Source organism: Sorex fumeus, unplaced genomic scaffold (genome assembly GCF_029834395.1).
Source record: "Sorex fumeus unplaced genomic scaffold, SorFum_2.1 ptg000013l, whole genome shotgun sequence".
In the NCBI taxonomy this organism is placed as follows: Eukaryota; Metazoa; Chordata; class Mammalia; order Eulipotyphla; family Soricidae; genus Sorex; species Sorex fumeus.
Genome location: NW_026606070.1, coordinates 9,857,812 through 9,876,768, shown reverse-complemented (window position 1 = coordinate 9,876,768; position 18,957 = coordinate 9,857,812). Strand labels below are relative to the sequence as shown.

General features: G+C 40.5%; 1 protein-coding gene across 1 annotated transcript in view; it reads left to right on the top strand.

The window, feature by feature from the left end:
• BMP2K (BMP2 inducible kinase) overlaps positions 1 to 18,957 on the top strand; it is a 107,852-nt gene that overhangs the window by 69,356 nt on the left and 19,539 nt on the right. The window contains exons 12-14 of the mRNA XM_056111228.1: positions 10,884 to 10,982; positions 12,754 to 12,989; positions 14,679 to 14,836. Of these exons, the coding sequence (XP_055967203.1) occupies positions 10,884 to 10,982; positions 12,754 to 12,989; positions 14,679 to 14,836 (493 nt within the window). The remainder of the gene's footprint in view (positions 1 to 10,883; positions 10,983 to 12,753; positions 12,990 to 14,678; positions 14,837 to 18,957) is intronic.

The window sequence follows — 18,957 nt, the reverse complement described above, 5'->3', positions numbered from 1 at the left end:
GTCAGTACTCATCAATACACTGGCTCGGCTCTTCACACGCTACCTGTTTGAATGCAAGGTCCTCTCCCAATGGAAAACCAGCAGGACTGTTCTGTTGTACAAGAAGGGAGACATCCACATCAGCCACTATTGCCCCATCTGCCTGTTGTCTGTCGTCTACAAGTTGTTCACTCGAGTAATCCTGAATAGGATTGGCAGAACACTAGATGAAGGACAACCATGCGAGCAAGCCGGGTTCCGCAAAGGATTCAGCACCATTGACCATATCCTCACGATAACCAGGCTCATTGAGGTTTCTCGGGAGTTCAAGATGCCACTCTGTCTAGCGTTCATCAATTTTAAGAAGGCCTTTGATTCTGTTGAAACTGAAGCGGTCATCAAAGCCCTAGCCAAACAGGGCATTCAAACTCAGTACATCAGGATCCTCCACGAGCTGTATTATGAATTAACCACCAGGATCCCACCATTCTCCAAGGAAGTGATCATTGACTTCAAGAGAGGCGTTTTGCAGGGTGATGCCATTTCACCAAAACTCTTTAGTGCCACCCTCAAGAACATCATGTGATAACTGGAATGGGAAGGAATGGGAATGAAGATAGATAGTCGGCAGCTTCACCACCTTTGCTTCTTTGATGACATCATTCTAATAACACCAAACATTAACCAGGTGGCACAAATGCTGGCTGACTTCGACCATGAGTGTGGAAAGGTCGGACTGCAGCTGAATCTCACGAAGATAATGTTTATGGGAAACGAACTAGTTCCTGATGTTCCATTTGCTCTCAACGGAATGAACATCTCCGAATGTAGCAGTTATGTGTACCTGGGTTGAGAACTCAACACGACGAACGACTTGGCGCCAGAACTGCACAGGAGGAAGAGAGTGGTATGGAGCGCCTTTAAGAGCCTTGAAGAAGTTGTTAAAAAGATGAAAAACCTCCGACTCCGGGAACATCTTTTCGACTCCACCGTTCTTCTTGCACTAACATACGCCTCAGAGACCTGGGCCACATGCAAACAGGATGAGAATGCTATTCTGGCCTCCCAAAGAGGAATCAAAAGAGCTATGCTTGGAGTATCATGCTTCACTCAAGTGAGAGAAGATATCCGGAGTTCAGACCTCTGTCAATGATCAAGATCAAGGATCAGGGACACTGCCTCGTTTGCCAAGGTGTCAAAAATCAGATGGTCTGGACATGTAATACAATTTGTAGATGACTGATGGACTAGAGCCGTTACCAACTGGATTCCATGGTACATCAAAAGAATGCCTTGCTGCCCACTTATGAGATGGTTGGATTCCGTCAAGACCCTTAATGAACGGTTAGATACTCTTCATATTCCTGGAGTGAGCAGATGCCATTGGGCTACACTAGCACAGGACAGGGAAGAATGGAGATATTACTGGTGACTGCTTGAGCAAATCAATGGGCAACGGGAGGACAAGTGATACAAGTGGTAACTTTGTTTTATTAGATCTGTAGTGAGACAATAGTTTCTCCTACTCAATAGGGTGTCATTTTATTTCAGTCATTGTTTCATGTTGCAGAACCTTTTTAGTTTGATGTAGTCCCATTTTTTTATGTTTGCTTTTTTTTTTAAATTAGTGGCATTGGATTATTGAAGATGTCTTCGAAATTGTTAGTAGTTTCATGAAGGTGTCTCTGTTATCCTGTTTTGTTTTTATAGTTTGGATCTCACACCAATGTCTTTAATCCATTTAAATTAACCTTCTTCAGGAACTATATTCTCTCATGGACTATATCTTGCTTGCTTGTCTCTTTGTGTCTTTGCTTTTCCCACTCTGGAGAAACCTGTGTTCTCTCTTTCTCTATTCTGACATCTAAGTAAGTTTTATTCAATAAAAACTATCTTGCTTCATATATAAAAAAAAGTTTGTGTGTGGTGTGGTAAGAGTCTACTTAAATTATTTTTGTATGTGGTTAACCCGTTTTTCCAGCATCATTTTTTACAGGTACTTTCCTTGCTCTGCTTTTCATATTTGGCTCTTTTGTTGAAGATTAGTTTATACATCGTGAGATTTTTTTTCTTTTTCTTTTTGGGTCATACTCGGTGATGCACAGAGGTTACTCCTGGCTCTTTACTCAGAAATTACTCCTGGCGGTGCTCAGGGGACCATATGGGATGCTGGGAATCGAACTCGGGTTGGCCGGGTGCAAGGCAAATGCCCTACCCGCTGTGTTGTCGCTCCAGCCCCACATCAGAGATTTTTTTGGGATTCTCAGTTCTATTTCATTTGTCTGAGAATCTTCCTTTTTTTGCAGTATTGCATAGTTTTGATTACAGTGGCTTTATAATATACTTTAAAGTCAGGGATTGCAAAGCCTCCCATCTTTTTCTCAGGATTACTTTGGGGAGTTTTATTACTCTATAAATTTTAGTGTTTGAACTGTATCTAAAAAAATGCCAAGGGAATTTTGATGGGAAGTGCATTAAATCTGTATAGTATTTTGGGTGGGATGGTCATTTAAATGATGCTAATTTTGCTAATCCTTGAATAAGAACTGTGTTTTGATTGTAATTTATAGTTTTATTTTTGTAAGTCTTCTATTTTTTTTAAGTTGATTCCCAGGTACTTGATTTTTATAGTTATGAGTGGGATTTTAAAATTCCTTTTCTTTTGCCTCATTGTTTGCTTATAGAAATGCAACACATTTCTGTATGTTGATTTTTATACCCTGTCATCTTTATATTTTCATTGCTTCAAATATTTTTATGAAAGCTTTAGGGTTTTTAATGTAATTAAGCATTCCATACAGCTCGTAGTCTTTTTAATTTTCAATATGTTAAATAATGTTAAATTCATAGAATTATTGGATATCACTGAATTTTCATATTGGATCATGGTTAGATTTAACTATTAGATCCAAGTAAACATTTTGCTCTATTTCCAAGTTATCAATAAATAAGTATTTTATTCACATTCTATAAGATAATTAATTTTCTTGGAATGGTTTGCAGTGCTACCTTAGGTAGAGAGAATATTCTAGTCATTTGCTCCCATAAAAGTGGTCTGTAATTGATTATGATAAATGTATTTTTGAATTTCACTATAATAACAATACTGTTGTTGCAATGGATACTTTAGGCTTTCAGAAGTGATATTTTCTTAGGTTGTTTTTCCTTGGGTTGGAATGTGAGGGGTTGCACTTTGTGGAGAACATTAAAAATATATTTGTGGGTCTGGAGCAATGTGGGTAGGGCGTTTGCCTTGCACAAGGCAGACCCGTGTTCGATTCCCAGCATCCCATATGGTCCCCTGAGCACTGCAAGGAGTGATTCCTGAGTGTATGAGCCAGGAGTAGCCCCTGTGCATCGCCGGGTGTGACCCAAAAACAAACAAACAAAAAAAACCCATTTTTTTTTCTGTCGTTTGACTTCATCAGAACTTACAAGTTTCTAGTTTCACTAAATTATTTTTTATTTACTGACTGTCACTATCAATTCTTTTATTTTCTGCAGTCAGTTGTTTTGGAGGGGGTAGGGTGAAATGCTTGGAGTCTCAGGGGACAGTGTTGTGTGGGTGCGTCCTGGCTTTGACATGCTCCGTGTGCTACTTCTCCTGCCTGGCTTTCAGTGTTAGTTTTCAATCTAGTTCTATGTATGACTCTTCCAGTTGTCTCCCTCCTCTTGTCTTAACTAATGGATATTTGGTGCAGGCGAGAAAGTAGGTGGGACTGCTGGATGGCTAGAGAATCGTTTCAAGGAGATAGAGGAGAGTGGGAATTTGCTGGGATGAGGCCTGGATAGTTACTTCAGGGGTCTCCATCAACTGATAAAAAAGTTTAGATTGCGATTACTTGAATCAATGCTAGGTGACTGGTAATTTTGAAAAGAAGTCTGATTTTTTATATATATATATACATATATATATGCTTATATATATGTTAGTCACTTAGCAACTATAACAATTTTCCAGTAGCATTTAGACTCGAAACATTGTTATATTTTTTTTAAATTTTTTTAAAATTTTTTTTTATTAGTGAAACACCATGAGGTACAGTTGTAGATTTACAATTTTTTGTGCTTGGGTTTGATTATACAATGATCAGATACCCATCCCTCCACCAGTGCCCATTTTCCACCACCATGGATCTCAATATCCCTCCCACCCCCACCCCTCCCCCATCCCACCCTGCCTCTGTGGCAGGGCATTCCCTTTTGTTCTCTCTCTCCTTTTGGGTGTTGTGGTCGGCAAAAGAGGCATTGAGTGGCAAACATGTTCAGTCCATAGTCCACTTTCGACATGCATCTCCCCTCCTGGGAGGGTCCTCCAGACACCCTTTATTTGGTGTTCCCTTCTCTATCTGAGCTGCCCTTTCCTCTAGAATGCCCAACTGGCCACTAAGCTATGGAGTAATCCTCCTGGTGCTGATCTCAGCTATTCTTGGGTATTAATCTCATATTTTGTTACTTTATATCCCCCAGATGAATGCAATCTTTCTATGTCTATCCCTCTCTTTCTGACTCATTTCGCTTAGCATGATACTTTCCATGTTGTACCACTTGTATGTAAATTTCATGACTTCATCTTTTCTAAGAGCTACATAGTACTCCATTGTGTAGATGTACCAAAGTTTCTTTAACCAGCCATCTGTTCTTGGGCATTCAGGTTTCTTCCAGTTTCTGGCTATTGTAAAGAGTGCTGCAATGAACAAACAAGTGCAGATGTCACTTCGACTATACATTTTTGCCTCTCTGGGATATATTCCCAGGAGTGGTATTGCTGGGTCAAATGGGAGCTCAATTTCTAATTTTTTGAGAATCGTCCATACTGTTTTCCAGAAGGGCTGAACCAGTCGACATTCCCACCAACAGTGAAGGAGTGTCCCTTTCTCGCCACATCCGCGCCAGCATCGGTTGCTTTTGTTCTTTTGAATGTGGGCCAGTCTCTGAGGTGTGAGATGGTATCTCATTGTGGTTTTGATCTGCATCTCCCTGATGATTAATGATGTAGAGCATTTTCTCATGTGCTTTTTTGCCATTCGGATTTCTTCTTTGAGAAAGTTTCTGTTCATTTCATTGCCCCATTTTTGGATGGGGTTGGATGTTTTCTTCTTGTGGAGTTTAACCAGTATTTTGTATATCCTGGATATCAACCCCTTGTCAGATGTGTATTCGGTGAATATCCTTTCCCATTCTGTAGACTGTCTTCGTATTTTGGTCACTGTTTCTTTGGAGGTGCAGAAGCTTCTTAGTTTAAGATAGTCCCATTTATCTATCTCTGTTTTCACTTGCTCGGCCAGTGGCGTGGCATCTTTGAAGATACCATTAGCTTCAATGTCATGGAGGGTTTTGCCAACTTTGTCTTCAATGTACCTTATGGTTTCTGGTCTGATGTTGAGGTCTTTAATCCATTTTGATCTTACTTTTGTACACGGTGTTAGGCAGAGTTCTGAGCCCATTTTTTTGCATGTAGCCGTCCAGTGATGCCAGCACAATTTGTTAAAGAGACTTTCCTTACTCCACTTCACATTACTTGCACCTTTATCAAAGATTAGATGAGCATATGATTGAGGGGAGATGTCAGTGTATTCAACCCTGTTCCATTGGTCTGCAGTTCTGCCTTTGTTCCAGTACCATGTTGTTTTAATTATTACTGCTTTGTAGTACAGTTTGAAGTTCGGGAGGTTGATTCCTCCCATTTTCTTTTTCCCAAGAATTGCTTTAGCTATTTGTGGGGGCTTATTGTTCCATATAAATTTCAGGAGTGTTTGCTCCATTTCTTTGAAGAATGTCGTGGGTATCCTTATAGGGATTGCATTGAATTTATACAATGCTTTCGGTAGTATTGCCATTTTGACAATGTTAAGTCTCCCGACCCATGAGCAGGGGATATCTTTCCATTTCCTCATTTCCTCTTTTATTTCCTGAAGTAGCGTTTTGTAGTTTTCTATGTACAGGTCCTTTACTTCCTTAGTTAAGCTGATTCCTAAGTACTTGATTTTCTGGGGCACAATTGTGAACGGGATTGTTTTTTTCATGTTGCTTTCTTCTCTCTCACTGTTTGCATATAGGAAAGCCATGGACTTTTGGGTATTGATTTTATAGCCTGCAACTTTACTATACGAGTCTATTGTTTCTAGGAGTTTTTTGGTGGAGGTTATTGGGTTCTCTAAGTATAGTATCATATCATCTGCGAATAGTGAGAGCTTGATTTCTTCCTTTCCTACCTGAATGCCCTTAATATCTTTTTCTTGCCTAATCGCTATTGCAAGTACTTCCAGTACTATATTGAACAGCAGTGGAGAGAGTGGGCATCCTTGTCTCCTCCCTGATCTTAGAGGGAAGGCTCTCAGTTTTTCCCCATTGAGGATGATGCTTGCTGTAGGCTTGTGGTAGATGGCTTTAATTATGTTGAGGAAGGTCTCCTCTATACCCATTTTGGCTAGGGTTTTCATCATAAAGGGGTGCTGGATCTTGTCAAATGCTTTCTCTGCATCTATTGATATAATCATATGCTTTTTATCTTTTCTTTTGTTGATATGATGGATTATGTTGATTGATTTCCGAATGTTGAACCATCCTTGCATCCCTGGGATGAATCCTACTTGGTCATGGTGTATGATCTTTTTGATGAGTAGTTGGATTCTATTTGCTAGTAGTTTGTTGAGGATCTTTGCATCTGTGTTCATCAGGGATATCGGTCTGTAATTCTTTCTTTGTGGTATCTCTGTCTGCTTTTGGTATCAGTGTGATATTTGCTTCGTAGAAACTGTTTGGAAGTGTTTTTGATATTTCAATTTCGTGGAAAAGCTTAAAGAGGATTGGGAGTAAGTCCTCTTTAAAGATTTGGAAGAATTCACTAGTGAATCCATCCGGATCAGAACTTTTGTGCTTGGGGAGACTTTTTATTACCATTTCAATTTCCTTGATGGTGATAGGTCTGTTCAGGTATTCTAGGTCTTCTTGGTTCAGCCTTGGGAGTCTGTAGGAGTCTAGGAATTTATCCATTTCCTCGAGGTTTTGATGTTCCGTGGCATACAGTTTCTCAAAGTACTCCCTGAGGATCCTTTGAATTTCTGTAGTTTCTGTTGTAATGACCCCCTTTTCATTTCTGATTCGGTTTATTAGGGTTTTCTCTCTCCCTTTCTTTGTGAGTTTTGCTAGAGGCTTATAAATCTTGTTAATTTTCTCGAAGAACCAGCTCTTGGTTTCATTGATCTTTCGGATTGTTTTTTGGGTTTCCATCTCGTTAATCTCTGCTCTGAGTTTTATTATTTCCTTTCTCCTGTTCGGGTTGTGCTCCTTTTTTTGGTCCTTCTCCAAGCTCTTAAGCTGTGAGGTTAGGTTACTTATGTGTGCTCGCTCCTCCTTCCTGAGGAATGCTTGTAGAGCTATAAACTTTCCTCTTAACACAGCTTTTGCTGTGTCCCATAAGTTTTGGTAACTCGTGTCCTCATTTTCATTCGTTTCTAGAAATCTTTTGATTTCCTCTTTGATTTCCTGTCTAAGCCACTCGTTGTTCAGTAGAGCACTGTCTAATTTCCAGGTGTTTGATTTAGTTTTCTGATTTTGTATGTGATTTACTTCTAATTTCAGGGCATTATGGTCTGAGAAGATTGTCGATACAATCTCTATCTTCTTAATTTTTTGGAGGCATGTTTTGTGGCTCAGCATGTGGTCTATCTTGGAGAATGTTCCATGTACGCTTGAGAAGAATGTGTATTCAGCTTTTTGTGGATGAAGTGTCCTGTATATATCTACTAAGTCCCTTTCTTCCATTGTTTCCCTCAGATGAAGTATGTCCTTGCTAAGCTTGAGTCTGGTTGATCTATCAAGAGGTGACAAAGCAGTGTTGAAGTCTCCCACTAGTATTGTGTTGCTGTTGATGTCTTTTTCCAAATCTATGAGTAGTTGTTTTAAGTACTTTGCTGGTTTCTCATTAGGTGCATATACATTTATTATTGTAAGTTCTTCCTGTTGTACAGATCCTTTGATCAATAAGAAATGACCTTCACTATCTCTTATGACCTTCCTCACTCTGAAATCGATGTGGTCTGATATTAGGATGGCTACCCCAGCTTTTTTATGGGAGCTGTTTGCCTGTAGGATTGTTTTCCAGCCTTTGACTCTGAGTCTGTGTTTGCTTTGACTATTGAGATGTGTTTCTTGCAGGCAGCTGTGAATTTTAAGGATGCTCCTTTGTAAGAGATTTCTTTCTTCGATCTTGCTGCTTTCAGAATTTTGTCTCTGTCTAAGGTTTTGGTCATTTTGATCAGAATGTGTCTTGGGGTATTTTTATTCGGATTTCTTCTAGCTGGTACCCTTCAGGCCTCCTGAATATGGTCACAAGTTTTCTTCAGCTCTGGAAACGTTGTAGCAATGATGTCTTTGACAGTTTCTTCTTCATCAAGGTTTTCTTCCTGTCCCTCTGGGACTCCAATAATTCTTATGTTACCCCTCTTGGCTTCATCATGATCTTCTCTTGCCATCTGTTCCCGAATTGTGAGTCTCTTTTCCATTTTCTGCTCTTTTCTGGAGAGTCTCTGAACTTCATCTTCGAGCTCACTGATTCTGTTCTCAGCAGCTGTTACTCTGCTGCTGAGGCCTTCCACTGAGTTTTTCAATTCGCCTACGAGATTTTTCAGGTCTGACATTTCTGATTGCATTTTCCTCATTTCTGCCTTCAAATCCTCTTGTCTTCTATTGGCATTGCTTTCCATTGTTTCTTTTAGTTCCCTAAGCATCCTAAGTAGCTCCCTCCTGAATTCCTTGTCAGAGAGGTTGTCTAACACTGCAGTACTGTTGGTGTCATCTGGGCTAGACTCTTCAATAAGAAAGTTTGGTGGGCTTTTGCGTTGCTTTACCATTGTGAAAACTGTGGTTTAGTTCTTTTTTTTTTTAATTTATTTATTGAATCACCGTGGGAAAGGTTACAAAGCTTTCAGGTTTATGTCTCAGTCATGCAAATATCAAACACATTTCCCTTTACCAATACTTATTTTTTACCATGAAGAACCCCAATAAAACCCCACCCCCCACCCCTCCCCGTCCCTGTGAGGCAGATGAATTCTAGTTAACACTCTATCTGCTTTGATTAGATTCATTGTTTCAATAAAAGATTCACCACTATTTTTTAGAGTTTACCCCCCCCCCCATCAGACATGCTGAAAAAGCATTGTGAAGTGATTTGCTTTCTACAGCTGGGTTCAAGAATTAAATGTTGCTTTTGGATTTCTGCTATTTTACCTATTGACCCTGGAGGTATTTCTACTGAAAGTCAGATAGTTAAGAAATTGGTTTCTGTGTTCTGGAGTCATGGCCGTGCTGGAGAGCCGCTCGCGGGGGGCAACCGGTGGCCTCGGTAGGGCGTGAAGGGCGGAGTGAAACGCCCCCCTTCCCATGAGGCTTCAGTCGCCCCCACACTCCCGGCTCATACCTGCTGTCCACAAGGCTACCATGTGGCCGCCATCTTTCTTTCCAGAGAGGAGAGGGCGAATGGGGCAACACCCTTTCCCCTCCGGCAGACTTGATGGCCTGGATCAACGCATAGTCCGTTCACTTTTCTGCTCCAAGCTGCTGGGTTCTGCATTAAGTCCTTGTGCTTCTGGGGCCATGGCCGTGCTGGAGAGCCGCTCGTGGGGGGCGACTGGTGACCTCGGTAGGGCGTGAAGGACGGACCGGAACGCCCCTCGACCCATGAGGTTTTAGTCGCCCCCACTCCCCCGGCTCATACCTGCTGTCCACAAGGCTCCCATGTGGCCGCCATCCTCCTTTCCAGAGGGAGGAGGGCGGAAGGGAGCAATACCCTTTCCCCTCTGGGCAGAAATGATTGCCTGGATTAACGCATAGTCCTTTCACTTTTCTGCTCCAAGCTGCTGGGTTCTGCATTAAGTCCTTGTGCTTCTGGGGCTGTGGCCGTGCTGGAGAGCCGCTCCTTGGGGGCGACTGGTGACCTCGGTAGGGCGTGAAGGACGGACCGGAACGCCCCCCTTCCCATGAGGTTCCAGTCGCCCCCACACCCCCGGCTCATACCTGCTGTCCACAAGGCTCCCATGCGGCTGCCATCCTTCTTTCCAGAGAAGAGAGGGCGAATGGGGCAACACCCTTTCCCCTCCGGCAGACTTGATGGCCTGGATTAACGCATAGTCCTTTCACTTTTCTGCTCCAAGCTGCCGGGTTCTGCATTAAGTCCTTGTGCTTCTGGGACTGTGGCCGTGCTGGGGAGCCGCTCGTGGGGGGCGACTGGTGACCTCGGTAGGGCGTGAAGGACGGACCGGAACGCCCCCCTTCCCATGAGGTTCTAGTCGCCCCCACGCCCCCGGCTCATACCTGCTGTTGTGGTTTAGTTCTTAACATTCACTGTTACTATTCTGCTTGATATGCAGTGTGAGTTAAGATAGGCTTATGAGTTATTGGCTACTGTGTTTCTAGTGACTGAGTTAAACTAGAGAAGTTTCCATCGAAGAAGGTAGCTTATGGTTCCTATGGCATATGAAGCGGCGGCGGCTCCGGAAAGAGTACCTGGCACTGAGCGAGGAGTTGGGAACGTCGATGGAGCTAGCTGTGCATGCGCAGAGTGGGTCCCAGGCCCTTGGGGGTGGGCTGTACCTGGTTGCAATAGGAGCCGTTCACTTGTTTGCCCAGAGCTGGGCCTCCGTGCCCGTCCCGCGCAGACCAGGGGTGAAACCAGCTTTCTAGGAGGTGGAGCTAGCTGGGCATGCGCACAGAGGGTCCCAGGCCCTTGGGGGCGGGCTGTAACTGGTTGCAATAGGAGCCGTTCGCTAGGTTGCCCAGAGCTGGGCCTCCGTGCCCGTCCTGCGCAGACCAGGGGTGAAACTGGCTTTCTCACATTGTTATATTTTATAAGAATGACTGATACAAAAAGTTACGTTAATGATTTTTTTTTCACATTGTAGTACCAACATGTAATTCAGCAGCAACAGATACTACAACAACAGTTTTTAATACATTCAAGGTATCAGTCACAGCCTTCTCCAGCACAGTATCCTACAATGGTAAGTGCCATCATTTGCAGAGATGTCCCATTACAGAATGGGAATTCACAGGATGGATGAAATTTTTTAATTTTGTGTTATTACTATTATGTTTATATTTTGGCCATGGCTGGCAGTGCTTAGGCTACTTTGGCTGTCAGGTAGGGGTACTCCTGAAAGTGCTCGGAGAACCAAACCATATGCAGTGCCAAGGATTGAGCCTGGGCTGACCTCATGCAAGACAAGTACCTCAACCCCTGTACTATCACTCCAGCACAGAATTTAACCTGGCCTTTAGTACTCCCTGAGCTTGCCAAATACATGCCAATTAATTAATTGGAGCACGGACACAGTGATTTAGAACGATACTACTCCATATGTACTTGCTATGTGAGCGTTACTCTTGTAGTTGATGAACACATATATGGTTGTGGTGCTCACATATTTTCTTAGTTGTACTTTCTTGAGGCTTTCTGGTTTTTGGTGGCATTTTTTTTCATGTTTGCAGGAGTGTGTGTGTGTGTGCGCGTGTGCATGTGCGCGTGCGTGTGTGTTGTGTTGTTTACAGCACACACCTGACTTCGGCGAGACTGGTAATCATTTGTTGTGCCAGAGATGCAGGCGTTGAGCTTCCAGGCCCACACAGCAGAGCTATCAGGATTATACTTGGTGTGTGTGGGTCATGGTGGATTTGAACTGTGAACTGTAAGGTGCTTGCTCTAACCCCCTTCTGCTGGGCTCATATGGCCCACTGCGACTACCAGGATATTCCATGGAGACCATGGTAAGGAAGGGAGTTGAGAAGATCATCAGGAAAAAGGAGGAGTAATATCGTTCTAGATCACTGTGTCAGTGCTCCAGTTAATTAATTGACATGTATTTGATCAATGCTTCTCATCATCTGTTTTCACACAACTTTAAATTGTGCTGAACTGGACTGCCTGAATATGCATACCATAACTGAAAATATTTTCTTAAGGCTGGAGCGATAGCACAGCGGGTAGGGTATTTGCCTTGCATGCGGCCGACCTGGGTTTGATTCTTCTGTCCCTCTCAGAGAGCCTGGCAAGCTACCGAGAATATCCTGCCAGCACGCAGAACCTGGCAAGATCCCTGTGGTATATTCGATATGCCAAAAACAGTAACAACAAGTCTCACAATGGAGACGTTACTGGTGCCTGCTCCAGCAAATCAATGAACAACAGGAGGACAGTGCTACAGTGCAGTGCTACTTTTGGTAGTATAACAGAAGTGATCTATCATCAGTAATTGTTATATTTCTCTTTCACTTAGCAAGTCTATTAAATCAAAGAATAAAGTTCACAAGAAAAACTGCATGCGTCTTAGGGTGTTTTAATAACCACCACATATAGTGACTATGCCTTTGATTTTTATTCTTAAACTGTTTAAAGGATTTGGGCCATAGAGCTAGCACAGGAATTAAGGTGCTTGTCTGGTATGTGCCCCACCCCAGCACCACCTGTGGTCTCCTGCGCACCGTCATGTGACCCTGGAGCACAGCCAAGAGAAGGCCTTGAGCACCAGGGGATACAGCACAACCCAGCCTCTCGGACAGCCAGTGGTGCCAGATGTGCTTAACTCCACACCGTCTCAGATTTATTTCATCTTCTCTAGTTATCTAGTAGTGAGCTGCCCCTTCAGATAGAAATTGTTTTTGTGGTTTTTGATTCTGTAGCCAATCTGAAAAGGAGGAAATACGGGAGAGATGTGATGTTGACAGAATTCTAGTGACTTTGCTCGTTGATTCGTACCCTGGCACCTCTTGTTTCAGATGCAGCAGTATCAGCAGGCTTTCCTGCAGCAGCAGTTGCTAGCTCACCAGCAGCAGTCGCAGCAGCAGCAGCAGCAGCAGCAGCAGCAGCAGCAACAGCAGCAGCAGCAGCAGCAGCAGCAGACGTCACCTGAATATCTTACCTCCCCTCAGGAGTTCTCGCCAGCTTTAGTTTCATACTCTTCATCACATCCAGCTCAGGGAACCATACTGGACTCCTCTTATAGTGCCAACAGGCAAGTATTTTTCTAGTGAGTGCAAAGGAAATTATTGGAAAGTAGAGGCAAATATGAAATGGAGTCGGAAGTTAACTTCTGTATGAATTTAGAGTCCATCTCTCCACGACCTACTACTAGTGTCTCTTCTGCTCCCCGTGACTGCCACCACTCTTGCTTTCATTTCAGTCAGTTTTTCTGATTGCTATTTGCACATAGACTTGGCAGTACACAGCAGTATGTAAGACTAAAAAAAATAAATAAAGGCTAAGAAGATCATTGACTTAGCCTTTGCACGAGAGTATAATTTCAGTAGAAACAAAACCTCATCACACTACTTCAGTAATAAAAGAACATTATAGACAAGTTAGTTTACTTTTAAAAATTATGTATTATTATAGTTAACTTGTTAACATTTTGTAGTAAAGATTGATTAATTGTTTATACAGATACGAAAACTTTAATGTACTTTTTGTGTTAGTTTTTTTTAAAGGTAATAGATTGGACCTATATTTCAGTGGGTAGGGTGCTTGTCTTGTATGTAGCTGACCTGGATTTGATCCCTGTCACCCTATATGGTCCCCTGAGCACAGTCTGATTCTTGAGCAGAGAGCCAGGAGTAAGCCTTTAACACTGCCAGGTGTGTCCCAACACCCCCAGAGAAAAATAAAGATACAGCAGCTTATTGGAAATAGCATAGCTAGTAAATATTTTATTTTAATCATTAAGTTACATTATTTAGTCTGGGGTCTGATAGGAGCGTACACAAAAGACTAGTGTGTCTGTTTTGCAGGCAGGTCTCCTGGCTTTAGTCCCTGGAACCTCTAGGTTCCCTGAGCACTGCCAAGTGGTCCCCACACCAGGAGTAACTCAATAAATCTAGATACATTGGCTAGTAGAGTTAACTTTTGTGGATTACTGAAAACATGCATGTGCATATTTATACTAAAGACAGTACATTATATTAAGGAACTATAACATAAATTCTATCAGACTTAGGTTTGACATGGGAAATACTTTAAAATTTCTTAATTTTAAGAAATTGATCAGCCAGGACTGGGTTTGTAGCTCAGACCAGTGTGAAAGTGATAAAAGTGCTTGCTTGTATGTTTTGAGACCTGGCATTGCAGAAAAAAAAATTAGAAGAAACAATAGGATAACATTCATGAATATAAAAACCATAAACATTGACATTGTAACCGTGTTACATCATCTACATTAAGATGAATTTATTGATGTTAAGTATCTTCAGTGATATTTTGTAGAGCTTCCAGGTTATAAAACATTAACTGGGAAAATACCCTCAGATGACTAGCAATTAGGCATGAGAAACTTCAACATTAGTTAATATCCTTGTATACTGAATGTCTCGGCATGCTGGTTAATTCATACGGTTTGTAGTAGAACCCTCCTAGCTCAGCCTGTTTGTGAAGAGGGGGAAAACGGGGAAAGAGGGAAGAAGAAAGAAAGGGAGGAGGAAAGGGTGGGTGGGAAGACAGGGAAGCGGAAAACCAAACCACACTGCGTACATTAGATTGATGTCTCAAGTTGCTGGGGGAAGTTCTGCTTAGTTCATGCCCTGTCTGCCCACAATCTCTCCCATAATAAGTGAGCCACTGTCTAAGCATTTTTAAATTGTGAACTCCGGGGCACTTAGATTTCGTAGCTTCTAATTTTTATCTCTTTTTCTTCCTTAATATATTACTGTAGATCAATTCCTGATAAAGAGACAGTTGCAAATATAACAAATCAGAAGAATATCAGTAATCCACCTGATATGTCAAGGTGGAATCCTTTTGGCGAGGATAATTTCTCCAAGTTAACAGAAGAGGAACTATTGGACAGAGAATTTGACCGTCTAAGATCAAGTAAGGGACACTTGAAGGCTTATTTTGCTTCACAGTAAAATAACAACTCTGATTACTCAGCATGGCCAAAGACTGTCTTGAGGTGGTGAATAGAAAATTCTTTCTGTGCATTTGAGGGGAACAAAACAGGCCATCTTCCTTTCCATATAGTGTCAAACCATGCTGTGCACTTAGAAATCAGTTGCTTGGTAGTAGCTATTAAACCCAGGATTGCTGGCAACACGCTGTTTCTTAACACTTAAATCTACATATCGTTGGATGCTGAAATTAAATCTTCCAAATATGAAAAATTAATGTTCAAATAAAAAAAGAGTCATTTATATCTTGCCTTACTACTCATTTTGTAGCTCTGTTTCCTTGCACACTCAGAAGATATTGTGGGTCTAAAATGCCCTTTGAAAGTGCCTGATAGAAAACTCGGGCTTCTACATTATGTTACTGTTTTGTAATGCCCTTTTCATGATTGAGGGCTGCTTTGTTGTCCGGTTATGTTAAAAGTTAAATAAATTCGTTCCCACGTTAAATCAGATATCTCAATGTTATTACTTGGAATCATTGCCTTCTAAACTACCTCTCACCTTACATATTTTAGAAAAGATTTTTTTTTGAAAGACGTGGGATATTTATAGGACAAAGCAAAACAGGAACAAAAACTGGAGTATGGTAAATTTTCAGCTTTCTGAGGCATGTGTATATGTGTGTTTATGGGGTGTGTGTCTGTGTGTGTGCGTGTGTGTGTGTGTGTGTGTGTGTGTATGTGTTACCCTTCTGCATAGTGAAAAGAAAGTTCTTAGTAATCCCTAGTTATAGTTTCTGTTTTATTTTTGGTAACTGACCTCATGAGAATATCAGATGAAATGCTTTGTTCTGAATTTGTATATATTTTGTTAAATTTATAAGTATCCTGAGTTTATGTAAAGAATAATTGTTTGGTATTTAAATACGTATTTCATCTATTCACTTTAAGATTATGAAAAGTTACATTGATTTAGAGCAGATTAAAAATGAATTCTGAGCCTTTAATAAAAACCAGAGCCAAGTCATAGTACAGCAGGTCGGGAAGGCCATTGTACACGGCCGACTTGGGTTCTATCCCTGGCATCCCACATCGCCCCTTGAGCCTATCAGGAGTGATCCCTGAGTGCAGAGTCAGGGGTAAGCCCTGAGCACTGCCCCTTGGCCCTCCCTTTCCCCCAAGAAAAGTCTTGAAAAAAAAATTTTTTTTTAAGGAAAAAAAAAAGACCTCTTTTCCGTTTGTTAATTTGACATTTTCCAGAACTTACCTTGAGTTGTGACAAAGGCAGGGGTTTAAAAAAGAAACTAACTTCTTTCTTTTGGGGATAGGGTAGGGAAGGCAGTAGCTATAAGCAAATTATTACAATTTATAGGACTTTTTTAAAGCAGAACAGAAAATATCAGTATTAATGTGTTCTGACCAGGGTAGTAACTAAGGGGTTATAAATCAGGGTTTTCCACTTCTTTAGGTAAAAGTTAGAAATAATACTATACCCTAACTTTTAAAAATGTATTATTCTAAGTTCCTTAGAATCTATTTAATACCCAAGTTTTATTTATTTTACATAGATGAGAAAGATAGATGCAGATTCATTTATACATTCTGAAAAAATTGAATTTAATATGTAAGGTAAAATTAATTTTTTAAGGGGTGAAGGGAACGTAAGCCCTGTTTTGTTCAGAGGACCGCCCACTAGGGGACCTCAGCTGGCCCTGTGTGTAAAGATGCCGCTTCCCTGCTCCTGCGTGTCAACCCCCCAGCCAGTTTGCTTTCACCCCGCAAGGTCTGATAACTGGTATAATTTGTGTACATATATTTATGCTTGCATATGTTCACCAAAGAGAAGTCAGAGTTCATAATTCATTGCCGTCACAATTGTGGAAAGTGTATATATATATATATATAGTTCCAAATGAAAGTGCAGGAGGAACTTGATCTGCTCATCAGACTTTGAGTTTCACAAGCTTTTCTGGAAAACCCTCAGTCCCTGGGTTATTGGATTCATTCTCACTATGAGGATGTACTTCAGAATCAGTATTTTGTACTTCAAAGAATGAATTCTGATTTTTGACAATGCCATTTAAAAAGCCTCTAATTTCAGTACAATTTGCAGTCCTTAATCGCTATTTGATTTGCTCTTTTATCAGCTGACATAATGATATCTTGGTAGTGTTGTTAGCAGGATTAAATGAAATAGCGTCTTTAATTAAATGTTTTGTCACACAGTAAATGCCGTTTTCCAATCCCTGATCTTCTGAATAAGTTTTGAGGCTAATACTTTTAGCTTATAGACCTTATGAGCTTATAGACCTTTATATTTAAAATATCTTAAGCTATCATGTTTCAGTTGGCAACTAACTGAATTAGAAGGGATTTGTGGTTAAATACGTCTAGAGCAGAAGTGACAAATGACCTCAATAAAGAAAATGGAAAAAAATATCTTGTTCCTTGAGTAATTGATAGTCATAGTAACAAAGGTGAATATCTTCATAAAATTAATAAAGGAATCAATGATATACAGCATATAGTTTATAAAAATTTCCTCCCAGAATTTCATTTAATTGTAATACTAGTCACTTTTAGCACTTCTCACTTAGCAAGCTGTGAGATACCTATATTTTATTTGACAGGGTTTAATGTTCACTGTGGAACTAAAACTCTTGGTAAGAGTTTTAGTAGAAGAGTAAGAGTTTTAGTAGAAGAGTAAGAGTTTTAGTAGAAGAGTAAGAGTTTTAGTAGAAGAGTAGCATTAGCAATATAAAGAAAAATTGATTCGTTGGTGCTTATTACTGTTTGGGCCGCTCTTCCTAACATTTTAAAATGGATTGTTGATGTGTTGAAATACCAAATTTACTCTTTTTTTTTTTCAGCTCAGCTTGTCTTTATTAAATTCAAGCATTACAACATTATATTGATTTCACGTTTCAGCATGAATATTTATCAATACTTTTCCAAAGTCATTTTTAAATAATTGTGTTTGGTGTATGAAATACTTTTCAAATGAGAAGATGAACACTTGTGTATATAATCCTTAAAAATGTAGGCATTGCCCATGTAATGATCAAACTAATATATTGCTACTTGAGGCTTTAATTTTAGAATGGCATGGCTATTTTTTTAAAAAAAGATAAAGAGATATGTTAGACAGGACTATTTTATCTGTATGTGTTATTCAGGGTTTATATTTAAATTATAATGGATTTTAAGATCGTAGAAGCCTAGGGCTGGAGTACAGCAGGGAGGGCACTTCCTCCCGCTCTGCCAGGAATGCTCACTGAGCATGACCAAGTGTGCCCCAAACCAAAGTCGAAGTCAAGGGTAAGAGCTCCGTGGGCCGAGTACAGAGTCTGCATGAGGGAAGCCTGCCCCCCTGAGCACTGCCGAGTGTGAACTCCTGGCAGGGAATCAAAACTTGAGTACTAATGGTTGTGGCCCGAAACCAAAATGACAGATAATGAAACAAGACCAAAAAAACCCCAACAAAAACTCAGCTGACCCCCAAACAAAAAACACTCCCTGCCCCCCCAAAACAACTAAAATTCTAAAATACTGTAACTAGAAACAAAAATTAGTTTTTATATTTAAGAGAACAGTTGATTCCAATATGAGGTGGATAAGGCAGTTAACATACAAAAAAAATTAGTTTTTTTTTTGTGCTTTGTTTAGAGTGTAAATACCATTCATGGGTTGGAATTTTTCACCTGCGCCTGTAAGACCAAATATTAAATCAAAATGATCGTTAAAGACATAGCTGGTCTCAGTGTTATTTTTTAAAATTTAAATTTGTAGTTTTCAGTGTCTTTTATACCAAAACATCCAGGTTAATATGTAAACTTTTAGAAATTTGTTAAGACACTTAATGTATTATTAACACCAAATGAGAGTACAGGTATTTGTTTCAGGAAATTTTTAAACTTAACATTTGTTCAAATACTAATAAAGCTGTATATGATAATTAAAAATAATACTTAAATTGAACATTTTTTCTTGATGTGTTTCTGTTTAAAATTGCGTCAGAATAACTGAAAGCAGAAATAGAAAACTTTAAGGACTGTGTGCTTTGCAATGTCTACTGCATGCTTTCTTTAACACTATTGAAAACAGT